The following is a 14922-nucleotide window of genomic DNA, read 5'->3' as shown; positions in this document are numbered from 1 at the left end:
GGAGCGTCGCCGTGATTGGGCAGACTAGTCACATGACTGTAAAAAAACAAAACAACTGTCTTGTGCGATCTTGTGATGATCGTCATTCACGACATAAGTGATTAGGACAAGATTAGTAAACCAGTTGACCGTCCCGCCACTTAAATGAGCAATTGTTTCACTGCGAATGCAAGACCTTGACTGATACCATCCTTCATTCTGATACTTTCTACAAACATGAGTTGGTAGCAGCGTTGGTTGTGCTTCTGTTGGTTATCAGTGGATTAGCTACGCAAGAAGTGAACAAGTGAGCTAGATTTCATCGTCGTCAAGGAGGACTCCTGCGTTATTGTAACTCTATGGACTCATGTAGGTGTTGGTGCAGCGCATTCCAGACCGAGTGTCCAAGTTTCACCTCGTCTTCGATTTGCTGCTAGCGAGTTTCGCAGTTTCCAGTCACCATGCTGTCGAGCCTTTTAAAGGAACATCAACAGCGGCAGCATTTGAGGAGGGAAGAACAAGGTGGGCAGTGATTTTTCTGAGTGTCCCTTCCTCCTTGTTGAACAGCGCAACGTTTGCATTTTGCAGAACGAAAGAAAAAAGAAGCCACCGCCGCTGCAAGCGCATTGACAGCGGCGATGGTAGATCATCTTAACGTTGGGTGAGCCCTGGGGACCTTTCAATTTCTCGAGTGAATTTCGCATTTATTAGACATACGGGCGCTCTAAAAGTTAGACGCCTCTTAATTACATTGTAGAGTGGCACAAGCCTACCTGAACCAGAGAAAACTAGACGCCGAAGCCAAGCAGCTGCATACCAACGCAACCAACTTCAGCAAGCAAGCAGCCAACTGGCTCCATTTGGTAGACAACTTCAATCATGCGCTAAAGGTAAGATATCTGCACCCTTGGCGTCACTGGGCGTTGAAGAGAAAATCTCCCAAGTGTGACTCAATTAAAACAAGTTCAATGAACAGCCAAACCATACAGCATCAAAGCCAGTGACCCCTGTGCGCACGTAACGAACAATTCTGTAGAAGTCTCCACCTGTGTACTGACACCGTAAAACCATCCTTGTGTACCAGTAAAAAAAAAAATAATAAGTGTGCTCACGTCTCTCTCCCTTTGATTGGTGAAATATCAACACAATGCAGCAGTACACACTTCACAACTTCTGGTAAGCATAGGTTAGCAAAAAATGTGAAGCTCACTCAGACTCGCTCAAGAAATAATATTTCCTGCTTAGGGCTCACTCCGACTCATATTCGCCAAAAATTTCCCTTGACTGGACTTGATCAGCCTCAGACTGGCAAAAATTTGCTCAACCAAACTCGTACTCCCGAAAATATTACTCAGCCTGACTCACTCAGACTTACTTGTTCTAAAGAAGCCTAGTGAGTAAACTTGCAAGTGGCGTGTAATTGCTTTTTCAACCATGGTATCAATACTGTAACCAACGCCTCGTCTAGAGTAGGCGTTGCTCAGATCTAACTTTTTTCAAAGTATCTTAGTGTTTATTAGATGTTTTGGCTAAAATGTTACAACTAGAATGTCCTTATTGTGTTTTTTTTTTTTCTCCAGGACCCACTCTGCTCTCTTCTTGTCCTTTGATGTTGCATTCATCATTTCTGCGGCGGCTGCATTTTCGGTGGAGGCGAAAATGCTGTAGGCCCCTGTGCTCAGATTTGGGTGCATGTTAAAGAACCCCATGCGATCGAAATTTCCGGAGCCCTCCACTGCGGCGTCTCTCATAATCATATGGTGGTTTTGGGACAGTAAACCCCACATAACAATTGATCATCTATCATTTTGCTCTTCTTAGAGAAAACAATATAATCCCCAAAAAAGAAGGGTTTAAGGCAGAGAGCTCTGTCTCCAATACGATTAACTGCATGTTCACTGGAGGATTTTAGTGCTTTGAATTAAAAAAAGTTGAGGATAATCTGTAACTTGCTGATGTCATTGCCTTGCTGAGCAACTCTGGGGACAAATTTCAAAGCATGATTACTGGATTGGACAGGCAAAGCAGAATAGCGGGCCTAGAAGAAATTAATATGCTGAAAACTAAGGTTATAGTCAACATTCTAGAAAGAGAACACAAATTTGTGAGAGATGGCAAACCACTGGAAGTACTGAGGAATACAAACACATAAGAAGCAATGCTAATTTTCTCAAGTTTACGCAAGCCATATTTGATCCACTTACTTAGTTGGTATGCAGGAACTTGGGGACATCGAAAACTGGGCCAAAAGCATAGAAGCGGACATGCGGACTGTGTCCAGTGCATTGGAGTATGCTTACAAAGGTATGCTTTACATAATTTTTCTTCAATCCTGAATAATTTCAATGTCACTTTCCTTTCTAGTGGGTCAGCAGGGGTCCTGAACATCCAAGATCTGTTGCTGCCAGTCAGTGCAAGCAGGTATGCTGGTCATATACGTACCTAGTAAGAAGTGGGCCACTCTGATAACTGATACATCTAAGACAGTGAAGCAGCTCATGCCATTCGGAGGCATTGGTGGTCATTTTGCTAGCTCACAGTCAAGCTCAAACGCATTTTAGTCAAATTGTGGCTGTCTGTACTTGGTAAAGGCTCCCAAGCAGACTGAGTTGCGGTGTTAGAGTGTACAAAATATGGGAGTGCTTGGAATGGCCGCAGCACCAGTGTACTGACATACAGGGTCATGCCGCTTGGCGCTGCGATCGCTGGTCTGCAGCATGTTATTGTTTTAGAGAGTTGCTCGCGGCTCCATCAATGTGGTGCAGAGGTAGAATATCCGCTCCCCTTTCAAAAAGCCCGGGTTTGAATCGCAGCTATAGGACTCGAAGACAGTACTACTCCGTTGAATTTTGGTGTTACATTTTTTTGCTTATTTAAAACTATCGTCCAATTCGCCAAATATTTCTGGCATCAGGCCTTTGACAGCAGTGTCTCGGGAACACAAAAGAACTATTACATTTTACATGATAAAAAAATGGTTAGATTTAGCCTTTTATTAGGCAGTTTTGAATATGGTATGCAAAAGCTGCATTTTTTGGGTATGTACACTGTTTTCATCACCCAAGCAGATTGCATAGCGGTGAGAAACACTAACGCAAACTCTGCATACCCTATTTTAAAACTCTCCATTACCTTTGAAAGCAAGTGGGAGCCTTCAAAGCACTTGTGTCGGATGAAAACCATTGTATAAATCTTCTGCTTTACTGCTAGAATGACCTTTATAATTTGAAGGTCCTTCATTCTCGAGTTGAACGCTGTGCTAGCGTTGAAGCCAACACTATGCTTTGCTGAATTTGGTAAAGCTATCTGGTCTTTTTTTTTGTGCTTTTAAGAAAGAAGTCACAATGCAAAGTGTTTTGTTAACACTTTATTGGTTTGTTGAAGTAGCTTTCCTTTCTTCACTTACATACGATTCTATTCTGTTTTTCTTCTACAAGAGCCCATTATATCGTTCTATCAAAATGTACCATTAGGAGGCATGCAAGACATTGCAGTAACTAACCTCTTGTGTTTTGCAGCTTTTCTTTCAGATCAGCTAGTTCAGCCAGACGCCTTTCTTAAAGCTACAACAACGAGCTCGTGGACACGACTTGGTCAGCTCTTTGTGAGCAGATGGCACAATAAAAATTAAAAATTCATCTTTTTTGTATTGTTGAATGAAGGTCTCTCAAGGAGCTCATACTTACAAGAAAGATATGTCTCTTACTGTTTGGGTCAAATTTCAGCATGATGTTAATGCACACACCACATTGAGATGTGACGTTTCCACAATATTCCATTTCCCTCTTTAGGCCAGGCTGACCATTAATTTGCATCATACGCATTAAGTAACATAACGTAGGATGAAAATGCAGCCTTGCACATGGGAAATCGCCTTGTGACCAGTTCCTGAGCCTTTTGGACTAGGCCAAGTATAAGGTTCACTCAAGCCAGAATGGAGGCAGCCGCTTCCATCTGGCCTCGACATGGGGTTGAGAAGAGTCGTCATATATGGGAGAGTGCAAGAGTGATTATGGAAATGGGCAGCTGCATGAAAAACATTGCAGGTGCCCTGTGGTTGAGGCAGCTCAAGCACAAGACAGCACAATGTCCGTGACAATGGGTTGATGGTGAGGTCTGCCCGGAGAGAGGCCGCAGCGTCCAGAACTGCGTCTCCACGATCGACCAGAGCTACACACCCTTTCGTGGGCAGGGCACACGAGTGTGGCCAGTGGCATCTCGGCGCAGCTTCTCTGACGTGTACCTGGTACTGCCACAGCAGTCTCCAGAAGTTGTGCGTTATGCCCAGTAGGAAGGGACGTGCCACTGGTACACGCTCGAGTAGGGTTGAAGGGCAGGGTGTGCCAAGCTGCTGGTCTTCTCGGCGCACTTCTCATTCGATGCCGTCGAGTTCGAGCTCTTCTATCTGTGCCTCTATCTCTTCCTGGCGTGCCACTTTCTCAAGTTGCTCTGGTTCCGGGTTGGCCAATTCACCGGACTCTATCCTCCTCTTCAACTGCTCAATGTCACGCAGCTTCTTGCGCAGGTTGCGCAACTTTTTGGCAGGGTCAGCACATGCAGATGACGATGGCTGTGCCGGTTCTTCTATCTTGGCCTGCAACTCCAAGGTAGCAGCCAACTGGTCCACGGCAACTTCAGATGCAGACGCCTCGGCAGATTTGGCAGCTCCTTTCTTTTTCTTCTTCTTCTTTTTTGCAGCGTCTGGCTGCTGTTGTGCTGCTTGTTTAGCTTCGTACTCCTCGATCTCTGCTTTGGACAGCCCGACAGGGTACTTGTGCCCAGACTGGTTCTTGGCCCACAACTTTCCCTTGCTCTCATACCTGAGTGGAGTAAACAAAACCAATACATTAATGTTGCTGAAGACCAGCATTCCGAAGTAAGCTATGCAACATTCAGAATCGCAACCTACTAACCAGACAAATCTTCCCACAGGTGACTGTTGCAGATAGTTTTTTTTCATTTCCAGATCCGCCACTTTCACATGACACCACACTGCACCCTTAAAGCAGGAAAAGTTGTGAAAATGTTTTGATATGGTCCCGAAACTCTGCTTGATCTCAGAAACTTTTGTTCTGGCAATGAAACTACGCCACACTGCTGAAACATTTCCCGCAGCAGAGGGAAGCACAGGAACATAAAAAAGGTGGACTGAATGAATTGATTTTGTGGTTACCCTGTACACCATAAATGTCACCCAACACCTGCTGCAGCATGCCAGGCAATTAGCTATTCTAATTTCCTCATCATTTTGTTAAAAGAACGCTAAAAAGGAACACTACCTTGGTTTAGACGGATAAACTGCACTTTGAGAACTCTAAATCCATATGTTTCGCTAACATAGGTTCATTATTAGCAGAGAAAATCAAGGTTGAAGTCTCATTTTTAAATTTTGTCCAGAATCTACGTGCATGACATATAAAACTTCAAAACGTAGTTTCGGTATTTTCGTGGCATTGGCTTAAAGAAATTTTCTGAAACTTTGTAAGCTCTTTATGGCACCCGCAGATTATAGGATCCAGTAGGCGCCTTCAAAATTTCTTTACGTCCTGTTGTTTGGTGCTTAGGTCTCAAGGTGGCGTCGCCACATGCATTTTCGCTTCCCACGTTGTCTCGCTTACTAAGTATCATGAAACAATAAGAGTGGCGTTTTCGGGATAGCGAAACTGTACATTACCCATACGTGAAAAATTGTTTTGCTTTTAAGTGTCCCTTTATGTTTGAATCCCTCTTTAAAAAAAAGGTTTGGCATATCCCAGTCATTCGGGGAGTGTCATGTGAAACAGTAGACAAATAATGGCCGCGTTTTTCAAAGTATATTTGAGACAAGCGCTGCGAGTTCAGCTTATGTTTGTACATTTTGGGTAGTCATGGGTATGTTGCGGGCAGGCCCGTAACGAAGAATTTTATTCCGGAGAGCACAGGGACATTTGCTGAAGACCTTGACTATTCGAGGAAAGAGCCTTTTTTCAGGATAGTACGAATGTGAAGAAGATACAGCGTGGGAGGGGGAAGGAAGTGGTAAGCCCCTAACATTGAAGGAAAGGGTTTTATGATGCACTATCGGCGTCAAATGAAACCTGTCAGTGGCAAACCTTCGCGATGTCAACTTAATCGCCATGGACAGGCATGCATATATATGCATGCCTGTCCATGGTGATAAGTTGACATCGCAAAGGCTTGCCACTGACAGGTTTCACTGTGCAGAGGTGCCAAACAGCATGCGTGCGTCAATCAATGGTGGTAACTGAACGGCATGCAGAATACCATCGCAAAAGCTTTCCGCTGTTCGTGTTTCATATGACGCCGATAGAACACGACGTCAAGTATCTCACACAATAGACATAACGACCAGTTCATCCTTCCATGCAGACTTTGGTACCTATTAAGTTACATAGATGACCGGGGAGCTCCTAAACACAGGCGGCTAGGTAGATATGGATATGTAGACAGACAAGCTCAAAGTGGTTTAGGTTCACAAAGAAATACTCTGCATTTCAAAAAGGTGCAATGTTGAAACATATGTGCAGCCCTCAATGGGGTTCTCAACCATTTTTTAAAGTAATCGCTGAATGATGCCAGTATGGGTTTATTGCCTTGCAAATTGTTTGCAGCAAAAATGTTTTGAATTCATTAAGAACGAGTGGAGTTGCAGAGATATTTTATGTGTGTCAAGTGCTTTTCCTTTCGTTTCGAAGGATGCACTGGAAGTTACAAGGAGGACAATAGCAAAGGGGCAAGAAGCTATGCCAGCACGCATTACGACCTTGAGTGCAAGTTATGAAATGCTTTGCCCACTCCCCGTGCGATTTTGATGTGTTTTAGTGTTATTGTTTTGTTTTAGTGTTATTGTTTTGTTATTATTTTGATGTGCTTTAGTGTTAGTGATGTGTTTTAGTGTTAATTTTAGCACAGTATCAAGCACAGTGCAGGCATGTGGCTGTACCAAGAAGCATATCAGATTGAAACCCCCCACTCTTCATTTAAGTTGCCAATCAGGGCAAACTGCTGCCATGATCAGGTAGAGCAGATGCCAGCGGCTTCAAAGAGCGCGGCGATGAGCCCATGTAGGAGAATAAGGCACTTGACCCACAAAGTTTGGCTGAACAGCACATTTACTGTTCGTAGAATGTGCTTTTGCTCCAAACCCAGATGGCAGTTCATGACAGCTTGAAATGAACAAGCAATACAGCCTAGGTTATCTGCATCACACAGATGCTTATATGCCATTGCTTGATTATTCAAACTTCAATACAAGCTGCTGAAGTTTGACATGAATGGCATGTATGACAGAATGTAGGTGAAGCATAAGAACGTGAAAGCCATTGCTCCATCAACATGGCGGTTCTAATGTGTAGGAGAATATTTGTGTCTGAAAGAGCCCAAATATTATGCGACATGCACAGCACAAAAGGTCAAAGGATAGGCATTTATATTTCCTTTTTTTTATTTTTGAAGTCCGGTTGCAAACACAACAAAACTGCAGTGTAATCACCTTAATTGTCTATAAAACCAGTAAACATTACCTACTTTCAACAAGAGCCATCATACTAGCTCAATGCATCTTGTGTAGTTCCACAACAAACCTACCAACTTGGGCATTTAAATTTATGCCAACAGTAATCACAGTTTTCATTGTGTCAATGTTGTCATATCATCATCATCATCAGCCTGTCTACGTCCACTGCAGGACAAAGGCCTCTCCCATGTTCCGCCAGTTAATCCGGTCCTGTGCTTGCTGTTGCCAATTTATACCCGCAAACTTCTTAATCTCATCTGCCCACCTAACCTTCTGTCTCCCCCTACCCCCTTCCCTTCTCTGGGAATCCAGTTGGTGACCCTTAATGACCAGCGGTTATCCTGTCTACGTGCTACATGCCCGGCCCATGTCCATTTCCTCTTCTTTATTGCAGCTATGATATCCTTAACTCCCGTTTGTCCCCTAATCCACTCTGCTCTCTTCTTGTTTCTTAAGGTTACACCTACCATTTTTCTTTCCATTGCTCGCTGCGTCGTCCTCAATTTAAGTTGAACCCTCTTTGTGAGTCTCCAGGTTTCTGCTCCGTAGCTAAGTACCGGCAAGATACAGCTGTTATATACCTTCCTCTTGAGGGACAGTGGCAATCTACTTGTCATAATTTGAGAGTGCCTGCCGAATGTGCTCCACCCCATTCTTATTCTTCTAGTTACTTCAATCTCGTGGTTAGGCTCTGCGGTTATTACCTGCCCTAAGTAGACATAGTCTTTTACAACTTCAAGTGCACTATTACCTATCGCAAAGCGCTGCTCCTTTCCGAGGTTGTTGTACATTACTTTCGTTTTCTGCAGATTAATTTTAAGACCCACCTTTCTGCTCTCCTTGTCTAACTCCGTAATCATGAGTTGCAATTCGTCCCCTGAGTTACTCAGCAATGCAATGTCATCGGCGAAGCGCAGGTTACTGAGATACTCTCTATTAACTCTTATCCCTAGCTGTTCCCATTCTAGGCTTCTGAAAACGTCCTGTAAGCACGCAGTGAATAGCATTGGGGAGATTGTGTCCCCCTGCCTTACACCCTTCTTTATTGGTATTCTGTTGCTTTTTTTATGAAGCACTATGGTAGCAGTTGATCCCCTGTAGATTTCTTCCAGAATGTTTATATATATTTCATCTACGCCCTGATTCCGCAGTGTCTGCATGACGGCTGATATTTCTACTGAATCAAACGCCTTCTCGTAATCTATGAAGGCTATGTATAGTGGTTGGTTATACTCTGAGCATTTCTCTATTACCTGATTGATAGTATGAATGTGGTCAATTGTTGAGTAGCCTGTTCTAAATCCTGCTTGTTCCTTTGGTTGATTGAATTCTAATGTTTTCTTTACTCTGCTAGCAATTACCTTTGTAAATAGCTTGTATACTACAGAGAGCAAGCTGATCGGCCTGTAATTCTTCAAGTCCTTGTCATCTCCTTTCTTATGTATTAAGATGATGTTAGCGTTCTTCCAAGACTCTGGTACTTTTCCCGTCAGGAGACACCTTGTAAATAGAGTGACTAGTTTTTCTAACACAATCTGTCCTCCATCTTTCAGCAGATCTGATGTTACTTGATCCTCACCAGCAGCTTTGCCTCTGTGCATGCTCTCCAAAGCTTTTCTGACTTCTTCTATCATTACCGGTGGGGTGTCGTCTGGGTTACTGCTAGTTCTTATAGTATTAAGGTCGTGGTTGTCTTGGCTACTGTACAGATCTCTGTAAAACTCCTCCGCTATTTTAACTATCCTATCCATATTGGTAGTTAATTTGCCTTCTTTGTCCCTTAGTGCATACATCCGCCTTTTGTCTATCCCAAGTTTCCTCTTCACTGCTTTGACGCTTCCTCCGTTTTTCAGAGCGTGCTCGATTCTCTCCATGTTATACCTTCTTACATCGCATACTTTACGTCTATTAATCAGCTTCGAAAGCTCTGCCAGTTCTATTTTGTCTGTTGTACTTGACACTTTCATGATTTGACGCTTCTTAATTAGGTTCTTCGTTTCCTGGGAAAGCTTGCCGGTGTCCTGTCTAGCTACCCTGCCTCCAACTTCCACTGCACACTCCGTGATGATACTCGTCAGATTATCATTCATTGTATCTACGCTAAGGTTGGTTTCCTCGCTAAGAGCAGAGTACCTGTTCTGCAGTGACACTCTGAATTCCTGTACTTTCCCTCTCAGTGCTAGCTCATTGATTTGCTTCTTGCGTATCAGTTTCTGTCGTTCCTTCTTCAAGTCTAGGCGGATTCGAGCCCGTACCATTCTATGGTCACTGCATCTTACCTTGCCAACCACTTCCACATCCTGCACGACTCCTGGGTGTGCAGTCATTATAAAGTCTATTTCGTTCTTATTTACGCCATTAGGGCTCCTCCATGTCCACTTGCGGTTTTCTCGTTTTCGGTAGAAGGTATTCAAAATACGCAGATTATTGCGTTCTGCGAATTCTACTAGTAGCTCTCCTCTGGCGTTTCTAGTGCCGATGCCATAATCTCCTACTGCCTGGTCTCCAGCCTGCTTCTTCCCTACCTTTGCATTAAAGTTGCCCATTACTATAGTATACTGTGTTTTCACCTTACTCATTGCCGATTCCACGTCTTCATAGAAGCTTTCAACTGAAGCGTCATCATGGCTGGATGTAGGCGCGTAAGCCTGTACTACCTTCATTTTGTATCTTTTATTCAGTTTAATTACAATGCCTACCACCCTTTCATTAATGCTATAGTAATCCTCTATGTTGCCAGCTATGTTTCTGTGAATTAGGAACCCTACTCCCAGTTCTCTTCTGTCTGCTAAGCCCCGATAGCAAATGACGTGCCCATTCTGTAGCACAGTATAGGCCTCATCTGTCCTCCTAACCTCACTCAGCCCTATTATATCCCATTTAATGCCTTCTAGCTCCTCAAATAATACAGCTAGACTTCCCTCACTAGATAACGTTCTAACGTTAAAAGTTGCTAAGTTCAAGTTCCAATGGTGGCCTGTCCGTATCCAGAGATTCCTAGCACCCTCTGCTGCTTTGCAGATCTGACCACCGCCTTGGTCAGTTGCTCCGCAGCTGGTGGGGACTGAGGGCCGTGAGTTAATTGACGAATGCCTACGGGAGGGGGTGGCCAGATACTGCACCAGGGTGGCCAATCCTTCTCTGGTGAGATCATCGGTGCGTACCGGCTTTAAGCCGGTACGATCAGACAGTAGTGTCATATGTTTGCAGCAATATGGATGCTTTAGAGAAAGTTTAGTTCCAGGTCAGGGCAAATTAAAATTTATGTACTGTGCACGTCTTTGAGATAAACCTTCTTTGCATAGAACATTATGTTTTTGTTCAAACTCACAAGGGGACCTCTTCCTGGGGCACATAGCCGTCTTTGACGCGTCTGGCCTTGCGCCAAGTCCCATCAGGTCTTTGCGTTGCAGGTATATAGGAGCCTGCAAGATATTTCAATGATTGCAAAGCAACTTGAGTGATGACTCTCTTTATATAGCACATAAAATAATGAAGATACTAAGTAATTACTTCAGCTGCATACATTCCTTATACCACTGACCCGCTTTGCTTCGAGAGCATGCCTCTATAGCTGCATTATGCACACCCATTCCTCATGTTTGATGAGTGAGCCATAACCATCACTGCTAAAGGGTTGCACATACCTGCTCTCTCTACTTTTTTTTTATTCACTATAAGGATGAAGTTGCATTCGATCATGAGCGAAAGAAAACGGGTGTTAGTTCCTTATAATTGTCAAGAATGCAAACAAATTTTTGCGAGACGCGTCCAGTAAAATGGCAACTAAGGTGACAACACCGACAGAAAACTATTTTTATTTTCTAATTCTACATCCTTTGAACAAATTTGCTAAAATTTGAACTCCACGAAACAGGTACAGCGGGTTCAAACAGAAACGTCGTACTACCACAAAATATGAGGACCAAGTGCTTATTTTTGGCTAATCGCACGCAGGCCTATCCAATTCGCTAATTTTTCCACGGATATTTCTGAAACCATTCCGCTGACACAGAAACGTGCTTTACGAAGTCTTGCTTCAGAAACACCAGAGCAATGCTACCGCACCGTTTCTGCATCGAAGCAAGACGAACACGCGATTTCAGAGGCAGGATACTCGATAGAAGTGCCCCTAGCACTCTCGGGAATCAATTATTACGATGCATGCATTTAGTCCAAGTGTGCATGTCACGAAAGGATTGTGCCGGCGTTCGCATTTTGTGGGCTACGAAAATGCATGGCTTCACAGCTGCAGCGAGGCCTTTCACGGTACCAAACTCGACTACGCAGTAGTTTTCCGACACACAATTCCTAAAATCCTTCAAAGAACAGAACAAGAAACGGGCAACATTTTTTACACACGAAAACAACGTCGCCCTAGCCAAAGTGCCGGGTATGCACGCCGTGGCGTCACAGATGTAAATAAAAGATCGATGGCGCCAGTCCGTTAAAACCTCGGTATTATCGGTACAAGGGCGACACAGCTTCGACATTGCGTAACTCACGCTGCACTTGCATGCATGCACGAAGTTTGTGCAGCAATATTACCTTTCTCGTCCGTCGCATACAGTGCAGCCATCTCGGTCGACGCCATCGTGATTGTAGTAGCCTTCTGGCGGTCGCAAGCAGAAACGTTCATGCAGGTTCATGGCCTTCGAGATTGCGAGCGCACGGCGGGTTTCTCTTCGGCCGTCCCAATCACACGGAGAGCGCGTTTTTCCAGAGGTGAGCGTGGCCCGCTCTTTTCTCCGCACCGCGGCGCTTTTTTTTTTTCGGTTGAAAAACAACTACCATCCTATCACAGTGGCATCAGTGGTCCACAGGCTGGCGATTCAGATTATAAAGGAAAGACTGCAGGCATGGATAGAGGATGAGGTGGTGCTGGGGGAACTGTTTATAGGGTTTCTGAAACACAGGAGGTTGGAAGACAATCTGTTCTCACTGACGCAGTGCATCGAAGTAGCAGAAAAGGAACACAGGCCCCTGTGGCTGACATTTTCGGATATCAAGGGAGCGTACGATAGCGTGGTTCAAGAGGACTTGTGAGGAATACTAGACACACTGGGTGTAGAAGATGGAGTCACTAATCTTTTAAAGGAAAGCCATAAAAGTAACAAGGTAGTTATAAAGTGGGAAAACAGGTATCCAAAGCCCACAGAGGTGAAACGGGGACTTAGGCAGGGGTGTTCACTGTCACTCTTGTTATCCATGATGTACCTACAAGGATTAGAGGCCAAATTAGAGGGAAGTGGACTTGGCTTCAACCTCTCTTTAGTCAAACAAGGAAAACTCATTGATCAGGCACTACCAGCATTAATGTACGCAGATGATATAGTGCTAATGGCCGACAACAAGGAAGATTTGCAGATATTGATAGACATCTGCGGTAATGAGGGAGATAGGTTAGATTTTAGATTCAGTAAGGAAAAATCAGCAGTCATGATTTTCAATGACAACGAAGGTAGTGAGCTTAGAATACAGGAGGTCACTCTAGAGATAACAGATAAATACAACTATCTGGGCGTATGGATAAGCAATGGGACCGAGTACCTAAGGGAACACGAAATATGCGAGACGACTAAAGGCAACAGGAATGCAGCAGTGAGGAAAAATAGGGCACTGTGGAATTACAATAGGTACGATGTTGGGAGAGGAATATAGAAATGGGTCATGGTTCCTGGTTTAACGTTCGGCAATGCGGTCTTGTGCATGAGATCAGAGGTTCAAGCAAGATTAGAAATTAAACAACGTGGAATAGGTAGGCTTGCCTTTGGAGCTCACGGGAATACACCAAACCAGGGAGTACAAAGTGATATGGGATGGACATAATTTGAGGGCAGGGAAGCTAGCAGCAAGATAAAATTTGAGAAGCGATTGAGAGAAACGGGGGAGGAGCGTTGGGCTAGGAAGGTTTTCAGCTACTTGTACATGAAGAATGTCGATACAAATTGGAGGAAGCGTACCAGAAAATTGACGGGTAAATACTTAGAAAACAGCAGGGGCCAAACCATAAAGAATGATCGGTTAAGAAGAAGGTGAAGGAAGCTGAGACCGATATGTGGGAAATTGGAATGAAAAAGAAGTCCGCACTAGAGATCTATCGAACTTTTAAGCAGGACATTGCCAATGAAACGATCTATGATAATACTCGGGGTATTCCTCTACTGTTTGAGGCGAGGACGGGAGTATTGCGAACCAAGACATATGGGGCCAAATACGAAGGGGTAGACACGGTATGCAGTGCGTGTGGAGAGGAGGAGGAAACTGCCGAACACTTGATAATGTTCTGTGGCTTCATCCTATAATTCAGGATGATGGCGCAGAGTTTTTCAAGGCACTGGGGTTTAGGGACAGGGAGGGCAAAATAGTCTTTAAGCGGGTAGAATTAACTAGAAGAAGGTTATCTGATTGGTGGTCAAAGTCAAGGCAAGAGTGAAAATTATGCCCTGCACTGCAAAGTACCAGTCCTCAACCTCACTATTTAAAGAAAAAGAAAGATAAATCTAGTTCTTGGTTCACTAAGTATTACGGCTTGGTGGCGTTGGCCCCTACCCGATCTAAAGGGTACAGCCATATCAATCCATTCATTTATCCATCCAAAAGGATGCTGCGCTGTTGAAGCTTTTATGTGGCGAGAAAAAAAATGGTCTGGCGCGCGAGCTCGTGAACCGCGCCGGCGACCGTCCTTTATAGGGAAACACCAAAGACCGTTTGACGACCTGTAACAAAATTACCAAGGATTTCTACCTGGCCCGCCGAACCTTTCCTCCACCCATCGATAAGCTGAACAGGATGCAGGCGGTGTCTTTACGACAGCTGCAGACGCACACGTATCCCAACCCATAGCTGTTTAACAGACTGTACCCCAATATATACCCGACGAATATATGCAAGATATGCCATATTGAGGTTACCGCATTGAATCACATGCTCTGGGACTGCGCTAGAAATCCGCAAGGTGCTAACTCCGAAACCCTTCCGCCGCGGTTGGCCGCTGCCCTGTGCGGCCCTCGGTGACCAACTCTGGGCCGTCCAGCAGGCCCTCGAGGCGGAGGTCAGGCAAGGTCTTGACGTCCCCACGCGGGAGACCGAAGGCCCCGTCGGCGAAAGCTCTGCCGGACTTCCAATGAAGTAGTTACCAACCAATTTGAGCTTTATTGTGTTCGTTTGGAAATGTGGGGTCAAGGAGTACGAGAGGCAAATGCAATGCTTGATTGATATGAGAGGTTTAACGTCCCAAAATGATTGATTGATTTGTGGGGTTTAACGTCCCAAAACCACCATATGATTATGAGAGACGCCGTAGTGGAGGGCTCCGGAAATTTCGACCACCTGGGGTTCTTAAACGTGTTAACGTCACAAAACCACCATATAATTATGAGAAACGCGCAAATGCAATGCTAAGGCGTTTTATTTTCAAATGGGGT

General features: G+C 44.4%; 2 protein-coding genes across 4 annotated transcripts; one reads left to right on the top strand and one right to left on the bottom strand.

The window, feature by feature from the left end:
• Positions 1 to 47: 47 nt before the first annotated feature.
• Positions 48 to 3617, top strand: Blos1 (biogenesis of lysosome-related organelles complex 1 subunit 1). Of its 2 annotated transcripts, XM_037412306.2 has the most exons (7): positions 48 to 286; positions 353 to 501; positions 568 to 640; positions 737 to 869; positions 2199 to 2283; positions 2344 to 2400; positions 3498 to 3617. In XM_037412306.2, exons 2-6 carry the CDS (start codon positions 441 to 443, stop codon positions 2361 to 2363), a joined length of 372 nt encoding a protein of 123 aa, XP_037268203.1. In that variant the 5' UTR covers positions 48 to 286; positions 353 to 440; the 3' UTR covers positions 2364 to 2400; positions 3498 to 3617. The 2 variants fall into 2 exon arrangements, 1 of the variants encoding a protein (XP_037268203.1); XR_012894679.1 differs by having other exon boundaries at positions 50 to 501; positions 2188 to 2283.
• A 364-nt stretch (positions 3618 to 3981) lies between these two features.
• Positions 3982 to 12179, bottom strand: Pym (partner of Y14 and mago). 2 transcript variants are annotated; one of them, XM_037412302.2, is made up of 3 exons: positions 12044 to 12179; positions 10827 to 10920; positions 3982 to 4799 (listed from the first exon to the last, which is right to left on the bottom strand). In XM_037412302.2, exons 1-3 carry the CDS (start codon positions 12132 to 12134, stop codon positions 4352 to 4354), a joined length of 633 nt encoding a protein of 210 aa, XP_037268199.2. In that variant the 5' UTR covers positions 12135 to 12179; the 3' UTR covers positions 3982 to 4351. The 2 variants fall into 2 exon arrangements, with proteins under 2 accessions (XP_037268199.2, XP_037268200.2); XM_037412303.2 differs by lacking the exon at positions 12044 to 12179 and adding an exon at positions 12001 to 12025.
• Positions 12180 to 14922: the final 2743 nt, after the last annotated feature.

This window comes from Rhipicephalus microplus, chromosome 1 (assembly GCF_043290135.1).
Source record: "Rhipicephalus microplus isolate Deutch F79 chromosome 1, USDA_Rmic, whole genome shotgun sequence".
Taxonomy (NCBI): domain Eukaryota; kingdom Metazoa; phylum Arthropoda; class Arachnida; order Ixodida; family Ixodidae; genus Rhipicephalus; species Rhipicephalus microplus.
Note: the sequence above shows the minus strand (reverse complement) of the source record. Positions and strands in the feature narration are given on the sequence as shown.

Coding starts and splice junctions, on each gene's coding strand:
- Blos1 (XM_037412306.2), top strand. CDS start 441: ATGCTGTCGAGCCTTTTAAAGGAACATCAACAGCGGCAGCATTTGAGG. Junction 502..567: donor TTTGAGGAGGGAAGAACAAG/GTGGGCAGTGAT, acceptor TGCATTTTGCAG/AACGAAAGAAAAAAGAAGCC. Junction 2,284..2,343: donor ATTGGAGTATGCTTACAAAG/GTATGCTTTACA, acceptor TTTCCTTTCTAG/TGGGTCAGCAGGGGTCCTGA.
- Pym (XM_037412302.2), bottom strand. CDS start 12,134: ATGAACGTTTCTGCTTGCGACCGCCAGAAGGCTACTACAATCACGATG. Junction 10,921..12,043: donor GTATGCGACGGACGAGAAAG/GTAATATTGCTG, acceptor AATATCTTGCAG/GCTCCTATATACCTGCAACG. Junction 4,800..10,826: donor CCCCAGGAAGAGGTCCCCTT/GTGAGTTTGAAC, acceptor TACTCCACTCAG/GTATGAGAGCAAGGGAAAGT.